Below are 25,508 nucleotides of genomic sequence, written 5' to 3' on the forward strand. Positions count from 1 at the left end.
ATTTGTCTTTCTCTTTCTGACTTACTTCACTTACCATGATAATCTCTAGGTCCGTCCATGTTGCTGCAAATGGCATCGTTTCATTCGTTTTTACGGCTGAGTAGTATTCCATCGTGTATATGCCCCACATCTTTTTTTATCCATTCACCTGTCGGTGGACATTTAGGTTGTTTCCATGCCTTGGCTATTGTAAATAGTGCTGCTCTGAACATAAGGGTGCATGTAAATATCTTTTTGAATTGGAGTTTTGTCCAGATATATGCCCAGGAGTGGGGTTGCTGGATCATACGGCAACTCTAGTTTTTGGAGGAACCTCCATACTGTTCTCCACAGTGGCTGCACCAATTTACATTCCCACCAACAGTGCAAGAGGGTTCCCTTTTCTCCACACCCTCTCCAGCATTTGTTATCTGTAGACTTTTTAATGATGGCCATTCTGACCAGAGCGAGGTGATACCTCATTGTAGTTTTGATCTGCATTTCTCTGTGAGCGAGGTTGAGCATCTTTTCATGGCCCTGTTGCTGGCCATGATTCTTATTTGCTGTGCAATCTTGAGTTACTTTACCTCTCTGTGCCTCAGCTCTCTCAGCTATAAAATGGGCTTAATTGTGAGACTGAAGTGAATTTATACGTGTCAAGTGCCCAGCACATAGTGAGTGCTCACTGTGTTAGCTGCTATTAATATTGTTACCGTTAGTGAAAAGAGCAGACGTTTCCTCATTTATAAACCCGACACAATGGAGCCAGACATCCCGAAGGCCTCTTCACTTCAAGAGTATCTTCTAGTATAAAGAGGCTGTAACATGAAGTGCTGGGCTGGGCACTGAGGACTTTCAAGGAGGAGGGATGTGCAGGCTGAGTTGATTGGGGAAGGTTTCCTGGACAAGATGGGACGTGGGTTGAGGCTGCAGGCTGGTAGGGATTTGGCAAGGTGGAGGGGACTGTGTGAGCACAGGGCAGAGACTGGAGTCTTTCAGGTGTTGGGCAAGTCCCAGGGGTCCCAACTCCTTAGGAGGGAGGAGGCTGGGAGTCAGAGCCTTCCTCACAGGCCTTGGAGAAGAAAAGGGGCTGGCAGGGCTGTCCCCCTTACTCTGCCCCCCAGCACCCCCAGAACAGGCTGCTGTTGCCCATGGAACTGTGCTGGGCTTGCTTGATGGTCGAGTTAGTGGTAGGGGAGTGGGGAGACATCCTTTTCAAGTGGGCGTGCCTCTCTCTCAACCTGTTTTCAAGAACCAGCTTCAGCTGTGCTGGGGGGCAATTTGGGGAGGCCTTCCTCCCCAAGCGTTTTTCTCCTTCACCTCCTGCCCAGCCCCTGCTCCGGGTGAGGGAGGGAATTACTTGGAGAAGGCATCTCCCACCCCTCTTAACTCTGTGGGTGTGTCTTCATTGCTGGGGGTGGTGGTCCCCACACCATATGCCTTCCCTACTCACTTCCAAATAGCCAAGAATAATACTTTTTAAAAAAGTAATGTTTTCGAGACTTGGAGTGTTTTTCTGATCTTCCTTGGGGAGGGGGGGATGAGCACCTCCAAGCCTGCCTGTGTCCTGCAGGGAGGGGCCTGCTGGACACTGTCACTACAGACCACCCTGCCTGGGGCCCCTTCTCGGTCTCAGGGCATGGAGATGAGGATGAAGATTCCCTGTGACTTTGGCCTGACCCTATGCTCAGACGAAGTCCACGCCTCCCCTCATTCCAAGGAACCCTCCCAACCTCCCCAGCCAAGCTCTGGTTCTGCCACGGTGCCTCCAACTGGAAGTGTCGTATTTGTGTTCATCAGACTCAGAGCTTGTTACCTAGATGTAGATGGTCCGCTATTCGAGAGATAAGGCTTTACTTTCCTCAGAAGTCCTTTGTGGATGTGAGAAAACACCTGTGAGAGGTCATATACCTACAATAGTTCTCATTTCTTCAGGGTTGACAAAGCGCCTTCTTATGAATGAGCTCACTTGGCTTCTTTCAGCGCTTCTGTGACATTTCATGAATGCGGCTCACCTATGAAACGATGGGACTTGCCCAAGGTCAGAGAGTAGTGAGGAATCCAAACCCAGCCTTCTTACGCCACGCACACTTACAACCCAAATGGGTTTATCGGATGGGCCCACCGGAACCTCAGCACGGCGCACCGGGGGAGGGTGAGCAGGGCCAGCCCTGCAGTAGCCATCACTGAGGACTGGGTGGGTGGGTGGGGGTGTTCCCAAAGCTCCCCTGGGACTGATGTTGGCAGGAACAGGCTTCTGATTGGTTCCCTTGGCCAAGGTAAGCAAGGCCCTCGGGTGGGAGCCCAGGAGACCAGATCTCAGCAGTGCCTCTTCAAGCCAGAGGAGCTACAAGTGGTACCAGGCCTCCCCGGCGGGATCCCCCGAGCGTGGCCGGGCCTGTACTTTCTGTGGGTTTTCTTCAGGCTCCTCTCCCTGCGGTCTTGTTAACCACTGGATGTCTTCGGTGGGGAAACTGTGGAGCCCTACAGTTGGAGCATCTCTGCCCAGGGCCTTCGTGGGACCTGGATAGGGTGCGTGGAGCTGTCAAGGAATCTGGCAAAAAGTGGGGCAGGGGCCACTCCCCAGGAGCAAAACTTGAGGCTAAAAATTCACGTGAGGAACGTGGGCACCGGCCTAGTCCCACCTCTGGGTGACCTTGGGTGGGTCACCTCCCCTTCCAAGCCCCCAATTCCATCATCCCCTAAGAGAGAGGGCTTGTCTAGACTGTCCTCCCCGACACTGGCACTCACCGTGTAACTGCTGCCTGGCATCCTACTGCAGGCTAGTAGCCATTTGGCTACTGATGGCAATGGACTGGCTCCTACGGCCAGTATTTGGTCGATACTGTCGACTCACCTCCAAATGGTGCTGTCCAAATTTACATTCTCACTAGCAGTGTGTGAGAGGCCCTGTTTCCACACATTCCTGCTGTATCAGTCAGGGTTCTCCAGAGAAACAGAACAGAATACACACACACACACACACACACATATATATATACATACATACATACATATACACAACTGTATCCATACATATACAGTTGACCCTTGAACAAGGCAAGGACTAGGGGAGCAGGAATCAAACCTCTGACATGATCTATAGCTGGTCCTCCGTATCTGTGGTTCCTCAGCATCCGCACTTCTGCCTCCACAGATGCAACTGTGGATCGTGTAATACGATAGTATTTACTATTGAAAAAAATCCCCCGATACGTGAACCCAGGCAGTTCAAACCCATGTTGTTCAAGAGTCAACCACACACACACGCACATGCACACGCACGCGCACGCACACACACTGACTGATTTTAGCTCACGTGACTGGGGATCTGGGCAGCTAAGGGCTGGCAGCTGGTAGGTTAGGCAGAAGTTGATGTGGCAGCCTTAAGTCTGAAATCTGTAGGGCAGGTCAGCAGCTGGGAACTCAGATTCAATTTCTGTGTTAAGTCTTGAGGCAGAATTCCTTCTTCAGGAAGGCTGTTTTTGCTCTTAAGGCCTGCAACTGATTGGATGAGCCCCACTCACATTAGCAAGGGTCATCTCCTTTACTTAAAGGCAACTGACTGTAGATGTTAATCATTTCTACAAAATACCTTCACAGCAACACCTAGTCTAGTGTTAGACCAGAAACTAGCATCATGGCCTAGCCAAGCTGACAGAGAACATTAACTACCACACCTGCCATCACTTTATATTATCACCAAGCGTTGGTCATCTTGACTGTGAGAAGCATCAACGCGTTCTAGGGTTTATCCTCCGATACGAACAAGTGACCATAGAGAGGTGACTGGCCGCGCTGTTTCCCTGTTTGCCCCTCGCCCCCTGCATTCTCCACCTCCCTCTGCCCTGCTCTGCGCCCCAGGACTCCGACCTCTGGATTGGTCTCCCCTGGGCTCTCTCACCTCTGGCTCAGCCAGGAAAAGCGCCAGACGTCAGAGGGCAGGATGAGAGAGACTCTGGGGCTTGGATTCCCCGCCCCTTACTTCCTCAGCACCACGGGTCTGGCCCTGGCTTCCTTCCTCCAAGGCTCCAGACCTCCTTGCACTCCTGGACAACTACTCATTCCTCTTTAGCCCTAGCTTCTCAATGTCCCGTAACCCTGCTGGCCCCTCTGTAAATAAGCAATACTTCATCAAAGGCCTTCTGAGTTCAGCTGATTGTTTTCCCGTAGAGATCCTGATGACGACAGCCGTCCCAGATGGGGACCCAGAAGGATGGACGGTGGACGGGAAGAGGGCCAAAGTGAGGTGGACAGAGGCCCACATGCTTCTCCCTGGGAGAAGGTCCAGACCTCAGGGGGCTTCCGGTCAAACAAAGGAGAGAGAAGGCGGGTCACAAGCTACCTCAGGACCCAGGCCTGCAGAGCCTCTCAGGGGTGGCGAATTAGTGGTCCTGGCTCCCGCTGTGGGTCTCCCGCTGGGAGAATGTCCTGACTCCTAGGGGAGCGGGGGGGCGGGATGAAGGGACACTGCACCCACAGTGCCCTCCTTTCCTGCATCCCAGGAGCAGAAACCTCTCTACCCCCTGCATCCATACCTGCCTTTCAGGATTCCCGCCCGTCCTGATGGTGGGGAAGTGTCCCTTCTGCCCGACTCCAGGGCTTTGAATCCCAGTCCTTCCCCTTCCTCTCTGGAGAAGTGTTCTCCGCTCTTCCCCTGGCATCTCGCTCTTTCCTGCCTCCTGCCCATCTGTGCTGAGAGTGTTTAAATCTTTCCCATTTAAAAAGTGCAGTCAAACGCACCTCAAACCCAAGTCCCACTCCACCTCTGCCTTATTTCTCCTTGTGTCCTCACAGTCAAACTTCTTGCCAGACTCCCCCTCCTCTCTCCCCCTACCCCCGCCCCATGCCATGGCACTCAAGCTTATGCTGTGATGCAGTCAGGAAAAGTCACCTGCTCCTGAAACTGGTGAATCATTTCCACCTAAGTTAGGCCAGATTCAAGGTCCTCCCCGTGCAAAAACCATCACCTTCACTCACTTGTGGTTTTCCACGTCTTGTACTCTGTGATCTAGCTGCCTTGTACTGTGTGGGCTCCCCCCAGTGTGCCACGCACCCTCCTGGCATATGCCGTTCCCTTTGCTTGTACGGCTTAGGCTCCCTTCCTCCTACTACCTCTTCCCTGGGGATTTCTGCTTAGATGTCCCTGCCTCTAAGAAGTCTTTCCTGATGCCCACCCCCAGACTCAGGTAAGACGTGCCCTACTGTGGGCCCCCATAGTCCCCCCTATTTCCCTGGTACAGCACAGGCCCCAGGATGATGGACTTACTGTTTGCTGGTCCGCAAGCATCGCCAGCCTGTGAGCTTCCTGAGGGCAGGGACACTGCCTGGTCTCTGTTCCGTTCCCTGCCCCTAGCCCAATGCACAGCTCCGATGGGTACTCAGTTCCCAGCTCCAGATGGATGAATGGACCGATGACACTGTCCTCCTACGTGTGCGGGTGTAGGATTGGCGTGGAGCTCAGAAGCTCCGGAGGGCAGTGTGGGATGTAGGACGTTTTAACCAGCAGAGCTGTCCGGCAACAGGACTGACAGCCCGTCAAGGCGGTGACTGGCTGACTCCAAAACTGGGCTTCCATGGTGAAGTCTGGCCTTGGATGGGGAGCACGGACCAGAAGACCCAACAGCAGCCTGAAACTAACACTCAATATCTCCAGCTGGCCTGGAACTGGGGCCCTTGCCTGTGGTTCCCCCAGACATGGACCGCCACTCACCACAGGAGACAGTGGCGGCGAGACCGCTTGGAAGGAGAGGTTGGGGGGCGGGGTGGAGGTGGGGGTGGGCGTGGGGACTCAAGTCGGGATCATACACGCCTATCACCACAAGAGGGCGCCCTGGGCTTAGACTTGCCCTGAGCGTGCAGGGGGACCAGGCGGGGAGAGGCTGGTCTTGAGGCAGGGCTCTGCCCCAAGGTGTGATTAGAGTGGCCGGACCCAGACCCAATGCTGGCCCCGAGGTCAAAAGAGTTCATCGGAGGACAGGATTGTTATGCTGTTTTAAAATTAAATACATATATTATTATCTATTATTCAAAACCTTCAAGAGCAAAATGGGCAATGAGTTTGTGTGTACTCCCTCTAGACGGGTGGGGTGGGATGTCCATGGTTGAGGCTCAGCGTTAGGGATATCAGGGGCAGGAAACAGCTGTGTCCTCTCCCATCCACTTCCCTGGAAAGTTGCTTTATTCTGGTTCCCAGCGCACCTCTCACTCTGTCACCCTGACACGAACCCCCTCCACCCCCATCCTGCAATACTCCTCCTGGCAACTGTGCCACGAGATTGACTCTGAGGTGTGGTTTTAAAAGGCCTCTATCTTCCTTCCATCCGCTCTTTTAGGAAGCCTGAGCACGGATTCAGTCCCTGAGGTCACCCCAAGGCAGGGAGCTGACCCCCGCCCCACATCCCCCCGCTCTGGGCCCTACAGCCCATCTGGCAGACAGAAAGAGCTAGAAAGGACTTGCTACTTGGTGGCCTTCCAGGACACCTGGCTCTCCACCCTTCTCCCAATCCTGACAACTCACACCAGCTGACATGACAGGAAATGAGGGTGAGCAGAAAGGCCTGCGGCCAAGAAATCCACTTTGCTGAGGTAGGGAACAGGGTGCGGGCCCACCTAGCTCCCCGAGCACCTCCTCCAGGGCTACAGCCTGTTTCCAGCAATGTGTCTGGACGGGGAGGCTTAGCTCCTAGAGCCTTCCGTCCTTGAAGCAAAAGAAGCTGCTAGCATGCTCACATAGAAATGGGGCCGGGGCGGGGGGGGGGGGGCTCGTAACTTCCTAGAGGTGCAGCTGAGGGGATCAGACGTAATCCCAGGAGGACCAGAAGGACCCCCAGGAGGGATCCACGTTGATCACAGTTTGGGGACAACAGGATCCTGGAGTTAGGCTTTGGCTGCTCTCTGAAAAAGCCCTCCAGCTGTTGAGAGGGTAGGGGGTAAAGGAGGAAGTGCTGGGTCATTTGCATATCATTTGTATGTGATTTGCATGGTGCTCTTTTGATGTCCAAAGGCACTGAAATTTCCTGTCTTTGCTTCTTTTTCCCTTTCTTTCCTCTGTTCCTTTCTAACCTCCAGGCAACTCCCTATCTCTCTCCTCTTCCCCACAGCTTTTTCTCTTCCTGGCTAAACAGAGAAATGGAGTATTAGGCCACGGAGGTGGCACCTTCCCCACCTCCCACCTGCCCAGAACTCAAAGAGCTGATTTCATGGAGACCATGAGTGTTCCACAGAAGCACTCATGGTCTCCACGAAGGAGGGAGGGACAAAGGGGTCTTGTGCACTCCTGTTCCAGTTCATCTAGTTGAAATGGTCATCAAGCAAGTCACAGAGGGAAGGAATAAAAATCATCGAACCCTGCCCCTTGCCCCACCCACCCTTCAAAGGCCCAGAAAGAACAGAAGAAGGAGGAGCAGAGAGAACAGAGGGTCTCTGCTCTGCCTTTGCTTGCTGTCGTGTGACCTTGGGCAAGTCCCACCCCCTGTGGACCTCTGGTCCCTCATATGATTATCTAGGTTCCTTCCACCTGGAGTTGTATGCGCATAGAAGGGAAGAGCAGAGAAGAGGAGACTCGGGCTCAGACACTGGAGGCCAGGATTAAAAGTACCAGCTTTGGAGTCAGGCAGGCCTGGTCTAAATTTCAACTCTGCCATCTACTAGCTGCATTAACCTCCCTGAACCTCAGTTTCCTCATCTATAAAAGGAACCTAAAAATTGTATGTTCCTCCTAAAGGTGTGATGACTGAATAAAAAGGTACATGCCCAGCACGTAGCACTTTCTTGGCCTATAGAAAGCATTCAATCAATATGGATTGAATGAATGAGTAGTGAATGAAGGTGAGGTCTTGTCTGCTACCTCTCCCCCACCCCTCTCACCTTCCCATCCTTCCCCCAATCACCCCCTCTCCTGGTCCGGAACCCAAAACTGTCCTTCCAACTCTGAAGCTATAACGCCCCATCCCTTCCCCAATGGGCCCCATCTCCAAGGGTTCCACCCCCACCTGCATCCCCAGGACCCCCGTATCCTAGGCTACTAGAGCTGGAAGACCCTTAGAAATCATTAGGTACATGCTCCTCTGGCTTCTGGAAAACTAAAGCCCAGAAAAGAAATGTAACTTTGCACATGGAAAAGAGAAACAGGTTCCAGATACTGGTGGTCAGAGAATCAGACCCTTGGGGAACACGACTATACAAATGCTATGCAAATAGAGATATGGAAATCACAAGCGCACCGGGGTATATAAACTACGTGCAGGCATTTTTCTAGGATGGTGGTAGGTGAAGTGCAGTTGTAGATAAGAAATGGCCTCAGGCTTGGGGCCAAACCTGAAGTGGAGGAAGGGAGGGAAAGTAGAGGAAAGAGGAGGGAAGGAAGGGACAGTCTGGCGGTGTGCCAAGGTGTGGGGGGCGTGTCTCTGGGTTCACTAGGCCTCTGAAAAGCTACTGATCTCTTTCCTCAGCCAGAAGAAACAGGAAGAAAGTCTCCTCCCTTCTTGCCAAGAGTGGGAGGAAGAAAGGTTGGTGCGATTGGGGGAGAGTGGTTTGTGTGGACCCGAAGAAGCACTTGTTAAACACTTTCCCTCCAGGGCCACTGTGGCACCCACTGGGCCCTTTCTGACACCTGTTGTGTACCCTGCACGGTGTTTGGTGCTGTGGGGGCAGCCAATCAGTTAACGGCCAGGAGATAGGACAAGAAAAGTCCTGCAGAGCGAGCCACAGGGCTATTAAGAACATTGAAACGTTATGGTAATTTAATAACAGACCAGATCACTTCCAGCTTCAGAAGGAGGTGGCATTTGAATAGTGCACGAAGGGTGAAGAGTGCAGAATTTTAGAACAGGAGCCCTGATACTTACTGGAAGGGTAACTGTGGGCACACCAAACTTTCTAAGCCTCATTCTTCCCATCTGTAAAATGGAAATAATAACAGTCCAGTTTTCGAGTTGTTATGAGGACTAAACAAGATCAGGTGCCTCTCAAGTGTTGGTTAGCACAGTGCCTGATGCACTGAAAGCTCAATAAATGCTGGATATTCTAATGGGGATTATTGGGGTGGATGGTGGGTGGACATACCAACTGGAAAGAACAGTGCAAACAAGGCATAGCGGCAGAAAAGCCCAGGACTTGTTCTGTAAGCAGGTTGATAGGGAGACCTGTCTGGAAAGAAAGGCGAGGTCTGGCCTGCTGTGGGCACACGGCTTTCAAGGCTTATACACAGGTGGTCTCTTCGCCTTGGCACCTCTTCCTGGGACCTGAAGAGTGGAGGAGAAGGGTGGGGGAAGCTCAGGTGACGAGTCTATGATGGGCGCTGCAGAGAGCACTGGAGTGGGAGTCCAGAGACCTGATCCCAGCCAGTTTCCTTCCACCACTAGGGAATTGTGTGCCTTTGGACAAGTCACTTCCCAGCTCTGTAAATGAGGAGGTGGCTGTTCCCACAGCCCCTGACACTAGTAAATAGCCTTCACATCATACTCTCATAGAGCCTCGCAGCAACCTGGGACCTGGTAGGGCAGGCAAGAGACACTATCTTCACCCAGAAAATGTGATAATTAGCTGGGCCCCATCTAGGTCCCAGGATGTGGTGAGGATGCACGGGGGGCCTAGGTGAGCTTGACCACCTGCTAACTTCAGATAGATAGATGCCAGTTAAGATTAACACCTGCCCCCGTTTTACGGATGAGTAAACTGAGTTCAGGGAGGTGATGAGCCTTGTCTCATGTCACACAGCCGGTAAGCGGCAGAGAGGTAGGATTCCAACACCAGATTCTTCCCAGCGCACTCCCGCGGCTTCTCCAAACACTTCCAGAGCCCCTCACAGAGCTGGGGTGTCTGTCCAGACGGAAGCTCAGCCCGCCCCCCCTGCCGCCCCGCTGGTTAATCTGCCAGGGGTTCCTCAGTAGGGCAAGCTGTTGGGCCGGGCGCGGTGGGGAGAGGCCATTGGCGGGCCCGAGGCGGACAGGTGTTCCGCAGGGTCAGGACCCGCCCCGGCAGCACTGCCTGCCCCCTCCCCCGGCCCCCGGCTCCCCGAATGCAAATCGCTGCTTTGCCTGGGCCGGGGGCCAGGCGCGGGGGCCCTGCCAGGGGGCGTGGCCCGAGGCCCCCGCCCCGCCGCGCCGCGTGCTCACCTGGGGCGTGTGGCAATCCCGCCGCGCCAAGTGCTGCCCGGGTGGGCGGGAGGGAGCAGCGGAGCGCGCTACGGCTGCGGCGACGGCTCCGGCGGCGGCTCCCGCGGCGGCGGCGGCCGGGGGCGGGAGGAAGGAGACTCTGGCTTCCCCGGAGGCCCGGCTGGGGCAGCCGCGAGGGGCCTGGGGGGAAGCTGGCTTTGGCCCCGCCTGGGGCAGGATGGTGAATCTGGAACCCATGCACCCAGGTGAGGGGCGGAGGGCGCGCGCTCTGACAGGTGTCACTGTGCTCGGGCAGGGGCGAATGACAGGGGCGCCGCTCTCGGGGGGTCTTGTTCCCCAGCGGCCAGGAGAGGGCAGTGTGGATAGCGGGTCGCCCCGAGCTGGCGGGCGCAGGGTCCGTCTGGGGGACTTTGGGGAAGAATGAAGGTAGGGGCTACGGTGGAGGGTGGGAGGGCTTCTGAAGCCTCGCATCTGGAGAGCGCTGGCATCTGGAGAGCCGCAGCCCTGTGGGACCTGGGCGTGCTGAGCTGTGGTAGTCTCGGGGAAGTTGCCCTGTTCACCGGTTGCAGAAGGGTGGCTCACTGGCTCAGCCAGGGGTGTGGACCTTGGAGTGCAGAAGTGAGAGAAATACGTGTATCCACATGTTGCGTGTTTGGTGTCCCAGGTATTTACGTGAAGTATAGGGAGAGTGGATATTGGTAAGGTCTAGGGGGTGCCTAGGAAAAGTGAGTGGAGCTGGGCATTTACAGAGGCACACCTGGGGCAGGTGCCACGGTGCACACGTATTGATCAGGGCCTAGGGAAGCATGTGTCCGTGTGTGTCAGAGGTGAGTCTACCTGTCCCCATGTGTGTTGGGAGAGGAGGTGGAGCAGACCCCACCCGTGAAGGTGTACCTGCTCCCCTGCTCCGTGAGCCTAGGCAGTGCCGTAGGCTGGTGCGCGGCGGGGCTGGGGAGTCCGCGTGCGGGGGCTGAGCCGGAGCTCTGTGGGACGCACAGGAGGAGAAGCCTGCACAGGGCCCTGTGGGAAAGTGCTTCCATCTCTGTGTCTGGGGGTTGGGGGGGGCAGTGCGAGATACATCCTCTGTGTTCTATGTCCCGTGGATTTAGATACCAAGCCCTCCTCTCCTCAGGGGTGGGAACCTAGGCCATGGAAATGCTTTTCTGGGAGTCAGTTTCCCCTGCGTGAAAGGTCTATGGGCATGGAGTGAACCCAGACCCCTCCATTCACCCTGCTGATCCCTCCTTCCACAGCCGGGCAAGGACTGGAGCTACTAATCCTGGAGGTCGGACTTGGTGTCGGGGTGGGCCTTCTGGAGGTCTGAGGGCCTGAGCAGAGACGGACTGACGTGGAGAAAGCTGAGCCTGATTTGGCCATTTCAAACCAGCAACTTGCCTCTTAAAGGGGGCAACACCCAATGAATGACCTTCATTAAGGACTTCAGGGCTGTTGACGGGAATTTTGTTACCTGCTCTCCTTTCTGGAGGAAGCGTGAGGGAGTCAATTCTCATGACCTACCCCAAGGAGCAGGGCAGGCTGGAGGCTTTGGCCCTTCCTGGAGCCGCCAATCCTTGAAATCAAGCAGCAGTGGGTGCACGGGGGAGACCGAGTTTCCCAGACGCAGTCCTGGTGGAGCTGAGTGAAAACCAGCAGACGGTGAGGTGTTAGCTCTGAGTGGATCCCCAGGTGCCAGGACATGCCAGGGAGGGCTCGGTGTGGCGGAAAGAATCATCCAACTGGGTATCATCCAATGGTTGGGGAAAGTCCATTTTCTGACCTCGTAGCACCAGCATGGAGCTGGACATAGCTGGGGGCAGATCCCGGGTTCTCCTTTCTCCACTTTCCACCAAGAAGGCCTAGGTGTGCATGGGAGCAAAACCTGAAGGCACACCCCCCAGTGGGAAGTTCTTTAGGACCAAGATCAGAGACTTCCTGGGGGTTTTCCACCTCATTGTCTACTGGGGGCTCCTGCTCTGGAGGAAGTGGGAGGAGGGGCGGCAGCTGGGACCCAGCAGGGAGGCCGCCTGGGGGCTAAGAGGATCTAGCGGAGATCAGGAAAGAGAGGGTGAGGTTGAGGTGAGGAGGCCAAGCCCTCCATGCCTGGCCTGGGAGGAAGCTCCAGGCTGAGGCTTTTCAGAAGCCCGGGCACCTCCCCCAGCCCTGTCCCCTGCAGGCAGACACAAAGGGGGTGATTGAGCTAAACCCAGGGTGCGCTGACTCCTCAGGTGGGTTCTCCATCCACCTGTTTACCTCGGGTGGGTGACCTGAGTCATCTCTCTACATTTGCTTGCCACTGCTCCCCAGCCCGCTTCTGTAGTCTATCTCCCCTCAGGGCTGCCTGGCCTCCCTGTGAGGTTTCCTGGCCTCTCTGTGGTGTCTGGTTCCCCTTTGGAGACCTCAAAGGGATCGCTCGATTTGGGACTTTCTGTGGGGCCTCTCTAACTAGGTCTCCATTTGAGGGCTCCCTTTGCTGGGTCTTCTCAGTGGGCTTTTTAGTCCGGGGTCATCTTTGTAAGGTCTTTCATCGAGGGCCCTGCTGTGGGGTCTCTGAGGGAGGATCCGTCTATGGAGTGTCTCCCTGGGGGCCCCTCTCTAGGGTGTCTCAGTCCAGGATCCTCTCTGTGGAAATCTGGTCTCTTCTGAGCCCTGCTTTTCCCCTCCCAGTGATCCTGTGTCCTGCGGATGCTTTATAAGCAGCACTTGCCCTGTAAATCCCCAGTCCTAGGCCCTTGGGGATTCCCCCTCCATGGATCTTCTGCAACAGTTTGGGGGGGTTGGAGGGGGAGCAGGGGCACACAAAGTAATGCGTAAGGTCCCCCACTCAGCAGCCCCGCAAGCACTGCGGCCCCTGAGTCAGCCCATCTTTTTGCTCTGATAACCTGGGTACCAGCCGTGATTCAGGTTGGCCTGGGACCTCAGCACTTTGTATTTTGTAGCACACCTCTCACGTGGGAGCACAAACACCTGAGCAGGCATGAGGTCACCAGACACAGGGGCACCCAGGCTAAGGAGGGGCTCCTCCCTCCCAGGCCCAAGGCAGGTAGACAAGAGTCAGACAGAAAGCTCAGGAGGGAGAGAAGAGATGGAGGAAACAGTGGGAAACCAGCCGGAGGGGGACACCTGGTTAGTCCCAGAGCATCTCTTTTTTGCCCTTTTCCTCACTGTGAGCTGTTCTCTATCAGCGTTGGGAAAGGAGGATTGAGTCTCACAGACTGATACCAGTTCCAGCTCAGGACCATTGGGTTGGAAGGTCTCTTGAGAGGAAGTGCATTTCTCTTGAAGAAGAGGCGAGAAGCATCTCCTCCAGGGGAGAGTTGGAGCCCTGGCTCGCTCAGAAGTAGGACGAGTGGCCCCTTGAATTCCCTCTGGTAGAAGTGCCTGAAGCAGTGGGTGTGGGAGGGAAAAGTCAGGAGGGAGCTCCAGTCCCTTCCAAAGAGATGAAGATGGACAGTAGGAGAGAGAGGAGTGGGCCTTTTGTTTTCCTGGCGTAGCCTGGACCCAGGAGGTCCAGGACACCGTGGACACTCAGCCTGCAGCCTGGGGAAGTGCTGCCCCTTGGACTTTGCTCCTGCAGGTTCACACACACATCCTGGTTCACAGATGTGTAAGGAGGGGCTGCTGCGGGTCATGCCAAGGCACAGGGAGGTCAAGGCCAGCGGCCAACATTTCGCTCCAGCTTCAGCGGGTGACAGGGCCAGTGAAGCAGATGAGGGGCTGCATCTGGTATCTGGGTTCTTACACGGACCAGCTGAGCCTCCCCAGGGAAGGGAGTGATGGCAAGGAGCCTCCTCAGTTGCCAGCTGAGATTAGAACAGCAGAGAAGCCTGACCGCACCCCACACCTCTCTCACTCACCTCCGGCATGTGCTGTCCGACAGGCGAAGGGTTGTGGCGTCTCGGCGAGTTTCGGTGTTGGCCCATTTTTAGGCTGAGACCCACGAGCTCGTCGTACCCATCAGCCTCGGCCTCCTACCCAACAGGAACAGGTTCTCAGTGTCTTAACATCCTATGGGCATTAAGAGGTTTTACAGATCATCTCAGCCTGACCCTCCATTCAGACTCAAATCCCTGTCCAATCCCGAAGTGTCACAATGTTGCTCCCGTAATGGGTACATGCAATGAGTAGATGTCCTGGAAGAGTGTGGAGCCTTTGACTCCTTCAAAAGTTAATTTTAGACATGATTAGGACTACCTTTTATGCTAATTTAAAAGATCAGAGAGATGGCTTTTGGGTAGAGTTAAAGGTGGTGCAGGGAATGGGTGTTGGAGGAGTGTTTGGGTTACAGGCATAGAATTATGGTTTAGCTAAAATGTCACCCTTCTTAAACGTCAGATGTTTGAAATAAGTTGATTCAGAATACCTGGTCATCATCCCACCCTCACTACCTCTTAAACTCTTCTTGTCCCCATGAGCGTTTTTCCCATGAAGTCAGAATTGGGAGAATGCAGATGGCTTCCCAGGTAAAGGACAAATTACGATACTGCTTAGACAGAAAAACCAAAGCTGTTTACTGTAATGGGAGAAGGGGACTCCGATCAAAGCCTAAGTATCTGTTTAGTTAATTCATTTATCACGTGCTTCCTTTATACCAGGAACTGTGCCAGGCGGTTTTCATTCAGTATCTTATTTGCTCCTCACTATAACTCTGGGAAGTATCATTTTTCTCATTTTTTTTTTTTTAGCTGAGAAAACTGAGGTTCAAATATGTGGCCAGGGTCCCCCTGTGCTAGTTAGGATGGCACTGGGATTAAATCCAGGTCTGTCTGCTGTCAAAACCCATGCTCTGAATTCCCAGCGCCACTGAAGCAGGTTTAAAAGCCCACTGAGAGGGCTTCCCAGTGGTTGAGAGTCCGCCTGCCGAAGCAGGGGACGCGGGTTCGTGCCCCGGTCCGGGAGGATCCCACATGCCGCGGAGCGGCTGGGCCCGTGAGCCATGGCCGCTGAGCCTGCGCGTCCGCAGCCTGTGCTCAGCAACGGGAGAGGTGGTGAGCACTCACCCCCTCCCGCCCCTTCCCAGCAGTCTCTGACGTTTTCTCTGCACTGTTGAAGGATCCCTATGGGGAAGTGTAACTGAGCCGATCTATAATAGGCAATGCCCAGCTCCAGCGTGGCCCTTCATGGGTGGGACGAAGCTAAGCCCATTTCCCCACTGGAGCAGAAAGCGTGGAGCAGCAGAAGCCCTTTGCAGACCCGTCCAGGTGGCCCACACTAGTTACTCTGCATATTCATGCATGACAGACTGTACAAAAAGTTTCAAACTGCAGCAGGAAGGACTTTGGTTAGGCTGGAGAAATGCCTTCTTAAATGTAGTGCACTGAGAGGGGTGGCAAGTGTGGCTGCAGGGTTTCCCCTAGAGGTCTGTGGACAGTGTGGATGTCTGGGGAGGGCTGTACGGAGCTCCAAGTATTTACCTGGGAGTCATCACTTTGACCGGTCTCAAAACTATTCCTCAAACTACAGTGGCTCCCAAGGTTGCTTACTCCCTCCCCTGCTCCTGGGGTGTTCCAAGGGCCGTAGAACCTCGGGACTCCCCATCTCTGTCTTGCTTGGCATGGCAGTCACCCCTCCTGCACTGCAGTCACTGCATCCCCTGGGACCACACTTTAAACCTCTGCCAGAGCCACACACATCATTGCCCTAAAAAAAAAAAAAAAGTAGAAGAAGAAGAAATAAAAGTCGGTTTCTTCCTGCTTTTCCTGGGGCAGAGGTCCACCCTTCTCCCTCATCCTGGTCATCTCCAGACCTCAGACATCCAGACTGTCAACTGCCCAATCATGTGGCCCAAATTAAGACGGGCTGCTTACCCGGGATTGGCTGGGGGGCCGGGTATGCAAATTGGCTCACCAAGACTTTATCTGGTTTGAAAGAGTTAAAGTGCTGCCCCAGAGAAGGGGGGGGGGTCAACATGATTTGAATAAAATATTCTTCTGTCTTTAACGGCTTCAGTATTGGGGTGGTTTCATAAGGAGAGGAGCTGAGAGTGAGTTAGCTCAAAGTTGTCTCTTTCCTTCTCTTTGCTGACCCTTGAGGAGACTTAGGGGCCTCTTAGGCAGAGGCAGCTGTCTGTTGTGGGTAAATGTTTAATTTACTGAAATGAAGCAGGGCAGAGAGGCCAGACCCGCAGCACTTGGGGGCTGAGACAGGGGGCCTTGTGTAGGTCTTCTCTCTCCGCGGGACGCTGACCCGCCTGCCATCCCTTTCTTACTGAGAACGTTGAAGGAGTAGGAGAGAAGGTAAGGGTTCCCAAGGAGGGCCACACAGGAACTAGGGTTTGATCACCAGACAGTGGGTTGACCTCTGAGAATCAGGCAGAGAATAGAGGCAGGATTGGCTAAAAAAGATGAGAAGGGCAAGCCTTGGTTCAAGGGTGCTCTTACCTCTCAAGGTAGAGTTATTATGAGGGGGAGGACGGGAGATGGATATTTCTTGTGCTACTTTAAAAAATAACAGACATCCCCCAAATCCCAAAGGAAATGAGGATGGAGAATGAGGAGCATTCTCCCCCATTCCCCTCCCTCCGCTGTACCCTTCCCCTTGTTAAATTTTTACCAACCGAGCCTGGTGATAGAAGGAAGTGGCCGTGAATGATGCAAAGGGGAGAGACCCTGCAGTAGCACTGGAGAAAGGGGGAAAGGAGGCAAGCCTGGGACGAGGGGATATGTGCTCCAAGCTTATGAATATTCTAATAGTTGTATGTTTAGGAATCAGGAATTTGAAAGTCTGATGCTTGTTGTAATTACCCATTCATCTTCGCTGTTTAGTTAAAGCCACATATGTCATAGCGAGAAAAATTGTGACCTGTTACTAAAATCAGTTATGTTCTCCCTGCAGATATCAAGATGAGTGGGGATGTAGCAGATTCTACAGTTGCTCGAAGTGCTCTCAGCCAGGTGGAGACAGGTAAGGGTCTTCTCTTCTGGGAAATGAAACAGAAAAGCAAGGGCAGGACAGAGTTACTGGAATTCATCGAATAATGGAATAACGTGGTACCTCTTCCGGCTTGGTCTTTCAGCCAATCAGACCCAAAGGCTGGGTCTTAGGAAATGAAGGGATTCCCTAGAGACAGGGGGTATGACCCTGGAGCCTTTGAACAGTAGACATCGGTATACAACGGAACAAAGCCTCTGAAACTAGGCTAGGAAAGGGCCAGATCCTTAGAAACAAACAAGAAGTCAGGGAGGAGATTCACTTTTTTTTTTTCATTTTTACGTAACATTTGTTTTTTTGCTTTTAGCTTTTTTTACTATTTTTTTAATAGATCTTTATTGCAGTATAATTGCTTCACAATACCCTGTTAGTTTCTGTTGCACAACAAAGCAAATCAGCCATATGCATACACGTCCCCATATCCCCTCCCTCTTGAGCCTCCCTCCCGCCCTCCCTATCCCACCCCTCTAGGTCATCTCAAAGCACCGAGCCGATCTCCCTGTGCTATGCTGCTGCTTCCCACCAGCCAACTATTTTACATTCGATAGTGTATATATGTCGATGCTACTCTCACTTCGCCCTAGCTTCCCCCTCCCACCCCATGTCCTCAAGTCCATGCTCTATGACTACATCTTTATTCCTGCCCTGCAACTAGGTTCATCAGTACCATTTTTTTTTCAAGGCCCCTAGAAGCAGCAGGCTGTGTTCCCAGCTGCTACTGACTGACGGAAGGCAGAATGTGTCTCTGGTAGATGGGAACTAAGGCCTTTTAACCCCAGATTTCTCAATAATCCTACTCAAGGAACTAATCAAAGAGGCCCATGGACAAGTGTTCCTCTTCCAAATTACATGCATGTGGGTGGCAAACAGACCCAGAAAGGAGGGCTTGGTGCCTTTAGATGTCTTTGCTTTGTGAATAAAGGAAAAGGAGAGGGAAGAGTTGAGAAGAAAGTTTCATAGCTCTCTCTCTCTCTCTCTCTTTTTTTTTTTTTTTTTTGCGGTACGCGGGCCTCTCACTGTTGTGGCCTCTCCCATTGCGGAGCACAGGCTCCAGACGCGCAAGCTCAGTGGCCATGGCTCACGGGCCCAGCCGCTCCACGGCATGTGGGATCTTCCCGGACTGGGGCGCGAACCCGTGTCCCCTGCATCGGCAGGCGGACTCTCAACCACTGCGCCACCAGGGAAGCCCCTAGCTCTCTCTTTTAACTCCATAGTCCAAACCTTGCTTTGAAAGCTCCATATAATTAAAAAGAACTTGAAGAAAGATGAGCATAAGTTGTAACACCACCAAATAACTTTAATAGTATCCCAACAAGACCTCAATTAGTCTTTCATCTGGATCATTAGAGGCATAGAAATTAGAAGTGGAAGAGAATCGATGTCCCCCAGAGCTGAAATCTTTTCCCAAGTCTTCAGGTGCAGTCTAGTTCCATTCTTGAAGCTAAAAGACTCAGGATCAGGGACACGATAATTGGGGGTCTTGTGGAGGCATCTGCAGCATACATTTACCATAAACGTTTCTGCCCCTCCGCCCTCAATTTAGTCTTGAAACTGTCTGTTTACACGGGTAGTGGTACATGTTTTATACTTTGCTTTGTGTCTGGGAACAGTTAAGCTTGGAGAGAGTGGGCCAATTGCAACCATTTGTCAATTGATTTATTAGCTGAGTATGTTTAAAGGTCTGTGGAGTGGGGTATCTGTTCTCCCCAGTTGTGAAGAAAATTCCCTTTCATCTCCAGAACTCCAGCAAGGCTTTCATATCAGTTCACCTGATGAGTAGTAATAGGTACATCTCTGCTCTGAACTCTTCCCTAGAGAAAAACCAGAGTCCAGAAGCCTTGATTCAGAAGTTGAGTCACCCTTTCCCAGTAGCAGGCTGGCTAGAGCTGACCCTGTTCACCTGGGCCAGGTATCTTGCCCCAGGTATGTGGTGACACAGCTAAGAGAGTGTCCATGAGGGTGGAAGTCCACACTTAACAGGATAGCTCTGGTGCTCTGTTATTAGTTACGGGACCAAGTCAAGACAACTGTGTCAGGAGTGAGAAGGACCTACATGAGACCCTGAAAAGCGATCCAGGAGACAGAGGGAGTTCAGAACCTGGGGATTAGGAAGGTTAAGGCGTTACAGGCAGTCTCAGCAAGCTCTGGCCTCCTGTCTGGGACTGTGGGAGCTTGAAGGAGAAAGGTTGAAGGAGAAAGAGTCTGAACATAAACTGGGACTTTCAGAATACGAGTGTCATCTCAGTGTCTGCCAGTTCAGAATGTGACCTTGGACCAGCCGCTTTGCTTCCCTAGGAGGCAGGAACAGATGACCTTTGAAGAGTATGGATTTAGAATCAAACAGACCTGGGGTAAGAATCACAGCTCTGCTGCTGACTGGTTTATGTGATCTGATGAGTTAGTTTAGCCTGATCTCTTCTAAAGAGGACAATTAATGTCCATCGTAGAGAGTGGGTTGAGGGTTAGCTGAGATATTTAAAGCCCTCAGCACAGTGCTTGGCACATTGACAGCTGCGGTCATCATTTCCTCTAATGGCATCATTAAGATTCTGTAATATACACAACGAGACTTGATGCTAAGTGTTCTGGGGCTGCAGGTAGCTGGGGTGCCCTTCTCCCCTTCACTCAGGCCAAGTGGATCAACCCTACAGGTTGATTTTGTTCCTTCCACCATTCAGGGAAAGAGTCTGTGTGGGTCCTCCTCAACTCCAAAGAGTCCCTTTAGTTCATCTGTCAGAACGCCTCCATTCCCAGATCCTTCACTTCTAGCGGCTCAGCTTGGTGGCTGGTAGCATCCTTACTTAGGTGACTGTCAAATTACTGCATGTTTTTAAGGGCAAGAAAAAAAGAGGCAGCTAATTAAAGTAACCAAGCTTCCTGGAAAGTCATTCTGACTCATTTTCTACAGAGGAAAACTTATCGTGAGTCACAGCGATTACCAACTTGGTTTAATGGCTTCCTTTGGATTTTTAAAAGGCAGATTCCCCTCCCCAACAGTGCCTGAATTAAGGGGTGGTTTGTCTCTGGGTTTTAAAGAAACTATAAACAAAGGTGACCTAGAAAGCCCCAGCTCCCTGAGAGCACCCTCTGTGTTGTGTGAAATCCCCAAGGTGCACGAGGTGGGAGCTGGGAAAGGGAAGTGAATTTCCCCTCCACACTGGCCAGGACTGCAAAGGAGAGCGTTCTCTAGTCCAGACACAGACCTCCCGGTTGGTAGAGACGTGGCAGGGAAGCTAGCTCATCCTTTCCTTTCCTTCGGTCTATGAGGAAGCCGAGGCATGGGTGGACAGAGGAGAAATTCAGTGTCTTTGTGACAGCACTCGGGACCAGAGAAGACTCCCGATCCCCTGGCCAGTGTTGTTTCCACACCCTGCAGAAGACTGAGGCCAAGCTGTTTCTAGATTTCTGAACTATCAGCTTTTCTATCCTTCCTCTTACTTCCCGTTTTTACTTTTCCTTCCTTCTTGAGACTGACACCGATTTTTTTTTTTTTCCGGTTCTCAACTGAGTGGTTGATAAGAACATAGCCTTACCCACATTTCAAAAGCTCCCAGCTCCATAACTGACCATCCCCAAGCACCCAAGCAGATAACCCTATGACTTTTGACCACTCTGGTCACAGTGTAGCCTCCTACACAGGGGGAGGACAAATACGGTGGGCTTGAGAAGAAGAAGGGAAAGGCCAGTCACATCCACGGAGCCTCCTTCCCATACCCAGGCCCGTGGAGCCAACTGTACATGCATTACCTCATTTAATTCTTACAATTGCCATTTTTATCAATGAGGAAATTGTGGCTCAGAATGAGAAACTAACTAGCCCAGGATCACACAGCTTCTAACCAGTAATCAAACTCAGTCCTGACTGCAGTCTGTTAACTCCCTGCAGATTATTGGGCAAATGTTTTCCCACCCAGACATTTATTTTCCTCCCCATTAAGGAGGATTTGGGGCTGGATAGCCTCTAAGGGCTGAATTTTTAAAGATGTGTATGCAGTTCTGCTTTTCCATATTCTCTGCCATCAGTTCCCACACTGTGCATTTGTGTGGGGACTTCCTCAGCCCTGAGCTCTGCCCGTCTACCCCGTCACCTCCCTCAGCCCCTATATCCCCTCCTTCCACCACCCCTCTCAGCCCGCTCTCCTTCTGACACCTCCAGCTGCCTTGTTCTGTTCAGGCTCCGTCCTCTTCTCTGACCTCGCTGGCAGTCCTCGCTTGTGTCAGACCCTGGGCTCAGAAAGATGACGAAACAGTCCCTGTCTTCCAGGAGCTTTCCTCCAGGGCTTCATGGTGGAGTGGATCACAGGGCCAACCTGTGTTTGGAAGAGCACGTTCAAACAGTGCGTTTGGACTTTACAACAATTCTGTGAGGGTAGATGACACCATCCCACTTTGCAGACGGGGAAGTTGAGGCTGGTTAGCTGATCTCCCCAGGGTTCTGTATCTAGCAAATGACAGAATTAAACTTGGGTCTTTCTAGTGACTATTTACCCAGAGATGGTGGTGGGAAGACTGGGGACCAGCACAGGAAACCAGGGACAGAGGACACAAGAGAGTGGCGGCATCAGGGAGATGCCGAAATTATGGCAGGCGGCTCCAGCCAAGGGGCTTGGCTCTCCTCCTTGGCCAGAGGACAGCCAAGCCCCTGCTGGGGGGTTGGTCTCATCCAAGAGGCAGAAGCCTTGTCTGGTGCCAAAATGTGCTTGCTGGGGAAGAGAGGGAAAGAGCTGGGGTCCACTTACTCCCTTTGGTGAACTGTGGAGAGGGAGAATCTGGCCTTGGAGAGAACTGTCTCCATCTCTTCTCTCATCCTGGGCCAGCCTCACCGACACACCAGCCCCGGCTCCCCGCATTCTGCAGGCTCAGTTGTCATGGGTGGAGTGGGGGTTTGCAGGCCCAGATGACAGTGGAGCAGATGCCTTAGGACCCTTGTGCTGCTCAGAGATCTGGGAAGGAAGGGCTCCACGAGGGGAGCCCAGGGGAGGAAAAGGGGAGCAAGAAGGAAGGGGGTGGGGACCGGACTCTGTTCAGTCATCCCTTCCTGCTGCCCTTCTTCTTTGCTTCAGTTGCCTATCTGAGAGGTGAAATGGCTCACCGTGTCCCACCATCCGGAAGGACCATCCAGGGGAGCTAGCTGTGTGGGGACCCTTTGGAGAGAGTCTCCTCACTTAAATCTGGCAACTTTCTGCATGGTTTTAAGACGGAATGGACACGATTATATAGGGGAGCCCAGAGAGGTTAGTGATTCTCCTTAAGGCCCAAAGAAATAATGAGTAACTGACCCAAGAAGAGAAGCCCCGTCTTGGTCAGTTCATTCCTGGGACCTCGCCATCTCCACCCTAGTGAGTCCCCAAGAAAAGAGCTAAGGATAAAGAAACTACGTCTCACTGCGACGAAGAGGTGCAGTTCCAGGCAGAAACAGGTGGAAGGCTCTAGAGACGTGTGTGGGTTTTAACCCAAATGTTTATGGAATAAAACTATTCTTTCAATGACAGAGAGGACGAGAGAAGTCTAGGAAGTACCTGGGGTGAGGTGAGACTTGGGGGAAGGTGCAGAACAGTCTCCTATTGACAGCTCTTTCTAAATGAGACACACAGGCGCACGCGTGTGCGTGCGTGCGCACACACACATACACACACCCTTTTATGATTAAATGACAGAGTGGGTGTGAAAGCACTTTGCAAAGTGAATGTCACCATACAAATACAGTCCATCATTAGGTTGATAATTATCAGAAACGTTCAGGAGACAAGACAAAGCTCTGTCACTGAGCAGTGTGGGACAAGTCTGCTTGTGCCTTAGACTCGAGTTTCCTTGTCATAATATGGCGGGAGAGAGGGCTTGAGGGAGTAAAGTGAAGAGAATGAGCTGGGTGGGCTCTAGGATTCAAGCCTGATGACTCTGGTCCTGTGCCTTGGTCTGTACCCACTCTCTCCCTTACCTCTCTGGAGGACAAAAAGGAAGCCACAGCCCCTCCAGATGTCCAGGGGGAACTGACATGAATCCCTGGATTCTGAGAGGATATCTTGTCCATACCTCTCTCTTCCTTTGAAGCCATTTCAAAACCATCCCTGGAAAATAAAGGATCCTGTTCTTAGAGCTATTTTCCCCTCATTTATCTTCCATCCTTAAGAAAAGCTAACCCCACAATTTCTCTTGGCCACCTATTCTTGTAGGATACAATTCTCAGTGTCGGAAGTCCTTTCCTATCTCTTGTCTACAACCCTCATGCTGCAGCATAAGCCCCTTGCCCCTGGTTCTGGCCTTCTCAAACCAGAGTGGCTTCCATCTCACCACGTTTCCAGTTTCTGTGCAGGGGGATGAGGAGGTACTAATTCACCATCCAGGCTTCATACTGTGGCTGTGCGTGCCAGAGGTCCCGGGAGAGCAGCCTGTGGCGTCAGGAGGTACCTGCCTCTAGCACACAGAGAACCTCTGCAAATAAAAGAATTACTACAGCAGCTCCCACCTGTGCCACACTTTCTCACCCATCTAGTCCCAAACCCAAGCCCACAGGGCAGGACCATGCTGCTCAGATGAAAGTGTTGTGAAGTGTTTTTAATAGCAGTGGTTTTTTATATGTTGCTTGAAATCAGGAGGTTTATAACACATTCGTGTCCAGAAATGAGTCAAGATACTTTAAAGTCTAAGCACACTATATATGAGTGTGTTAGGAGTGTGTATGTCACAATCTCAAGAGGGGTAATAGTCCATATGGACTAAATTAATACTTGCCTCTGGGTAGCAGGTATGTTTGTAAATATAAAATTATGTTAAACCTTAGCACCAGTGCAGGTGGATGAGCCAAGTCCTGCCTGGCACCCGTCCCTCTTCCTCTCGGAGATCTCTTTAAGGAAGGCCACCTTCCCCACCCCATCTGCCATCTCTGCAGCCCCCAGAAGAACATGGACCTCCTTTTCTCTCCAGCCTAAGAGGGAACAAAGCGAGGGGGCCGGGTGGGGGGGCATCTGTGTGCTGGCTTTTACCATCTGGAGTTCCGCTTGGTTTCATCAGCCGTCATTCCTTAGGGCACCGCTTCAAAGAACGCGGGCTGCTGGACCGGTCGTTTTACTTCTGGTCTGTCACAGAGCAGTCCACAGTCCCACCGTGCAGGACTGGTATGCAGCTCGTACCCACCACACACATTCAACAGGGCCCAGACTTGTCTCCACTGCGTCCACAGGGAGCGCTCACTAATGACGTACTTGGGGTGCTGTGAACATTTCTAAATTCTTACTCTCTGTGTTTGGACGCATCTGGTCTCCGACCTTAATGAACAGCTCAGACCCGCCTGGCTGTTGGACCACACTTGGAGGTGCCCTGCATTAGAGGATAAGAGTGTGCATAAGAATGCCCCTTTCCTTTGGCATCCCATGGACAATGGGTACATCTTATGACTTTCTTAGCATCCCTCCTACTCCCACTGTTGGTGCCGTGGGGGCAGTGATGGGGAGATCCAGCAGGAGAGGTCAGTCCCAGGCTATCCTTTGCTGCCAGGGGTGAAATGACACCCACCCTCAACCTGCTACCAACACACACACACACACACAGACAGAGAGAGAGAGAGAGGCCCTGAGCAACGTCCAGAGACTTAACACTGTAGCTTCTGGGCCTTAGCCCTTCACTAAGGCACCCAAATTGCAGCCCCCCTCCCTCATAAGCTGTGAGTAAATGCTTTTGGTCTCTTGGGTCCACCCTCCTCCTTAAGAAACAGTTACAGCAATGAACACCTGGTGTGGAAAAATGCTGAACAAGTGGAAAAAGAATTTGAAAAGAAATGAGCAGCCAAATTAGGGTTACGTCTTCGGGCTTGAAGAGCGGCCCCGTCTGGAGCCTGTGCTCCGCAACGAGAGGCCGCGATAGTGAGAGGCCCGCGCACCGCGATAAAGAGTGGCCCCTGCTTGCCACAACTAGAGAAAGCCCTCGCACAGAAACGAAGACCCAACACAGCCCTAAACAAATAAATAAATTAAAAAAAAAAAAAAAGAGTAAATCCTATTTAAAAAAAAAAAAAGAGCAGCCCCAATCCGGACAACTGAAATGCAGTTACACTCCACCCGCCCCACTCCCAAACACACAGACACACACACGCCCAACTCACACTCACGTGCAAACACACACGACTCACACAATCCCCACCTCAAAGCCCTCAGGGCAGGTTGGGCAGTCTGGTGGTGGGCTGCACCCACTGGCAGTCTTCCTTTCTGGTCAAGGCTCTATCAAAGGCAGGCTGGGGTGGTGGTGGGGGGGGTTTGTGAAACTACAGGAGGGGTAGGGGACACGGAAGTTGGAGTCTCTGCCCGCATTTGCTAGTGGGTCCCCCTCGGGAAGGGAAGGGCTCTGCCAGGATGACCCGTCCTTAGGAAGAGCTGCTGAGGGGAGAAGCAGGTGCAGCTCCCCTTGCCTCCTCTCACTCCCCACTCCCCACGGCCAAGGGGAAGAGGGGCAGACATGTCCTTAAAAGGGAAGCCGCAGGAGGTCATCCCA

At 52.7% G+C, this 25,508-nt stretch overlaps 1 protein-coding gene across 12 annotated transcripts in view; it reads left to right on the forward strand.

Moving 5' to 3' along the window:
- Nucleotides 1–9,877: 9,877 nt before the first annotated feature.
- POU2F3 (POU class 2 homeobox 3) overlaps nt 9,878–25,508 on the forward strand; it is an 83,529-nt gene continuing 67,898 nt past the window's right edge. For 4 of the 12 annotated variants that reach the window (XM_033407306.2, XM_012537067.3, XM_033407309.2 and 1 more), the window contains exons 1-2: nt 10,184–10,342; nt 16,929–16,997. In XM_033407306.2, coding sequence (XP_033263197.1) covers nt 10,315–10,342; nt 16,929–16,997 — 97 coding nt within the window. In that variant the 5' untranslated portion in view covers nt 10,184–10,314. Of the gene's footprint in view, nt 10,343–10,806; nt 10,925–16,928; nt 16,998–25,508 lie in introns of those variants that run through there. The other 8 variants (XM_033407311.2, XM_033407316.2, XM_033407308.2 and 5 more) reach the window with 5 other exon arrangements.

Source organism: Orcinus orca, chromosome 8, assembly GCF_937001465.1.
Source record: "Orcinus orca chromosome 8, mOrcOrc1.1, whole genome shotgun sequence".
Lineage (NCBI taxonomy): Eukaryota > Metazoa > Chordata > Mammalia > Artiodactyla > Delphinidae > Orcinus > Orcinus orca.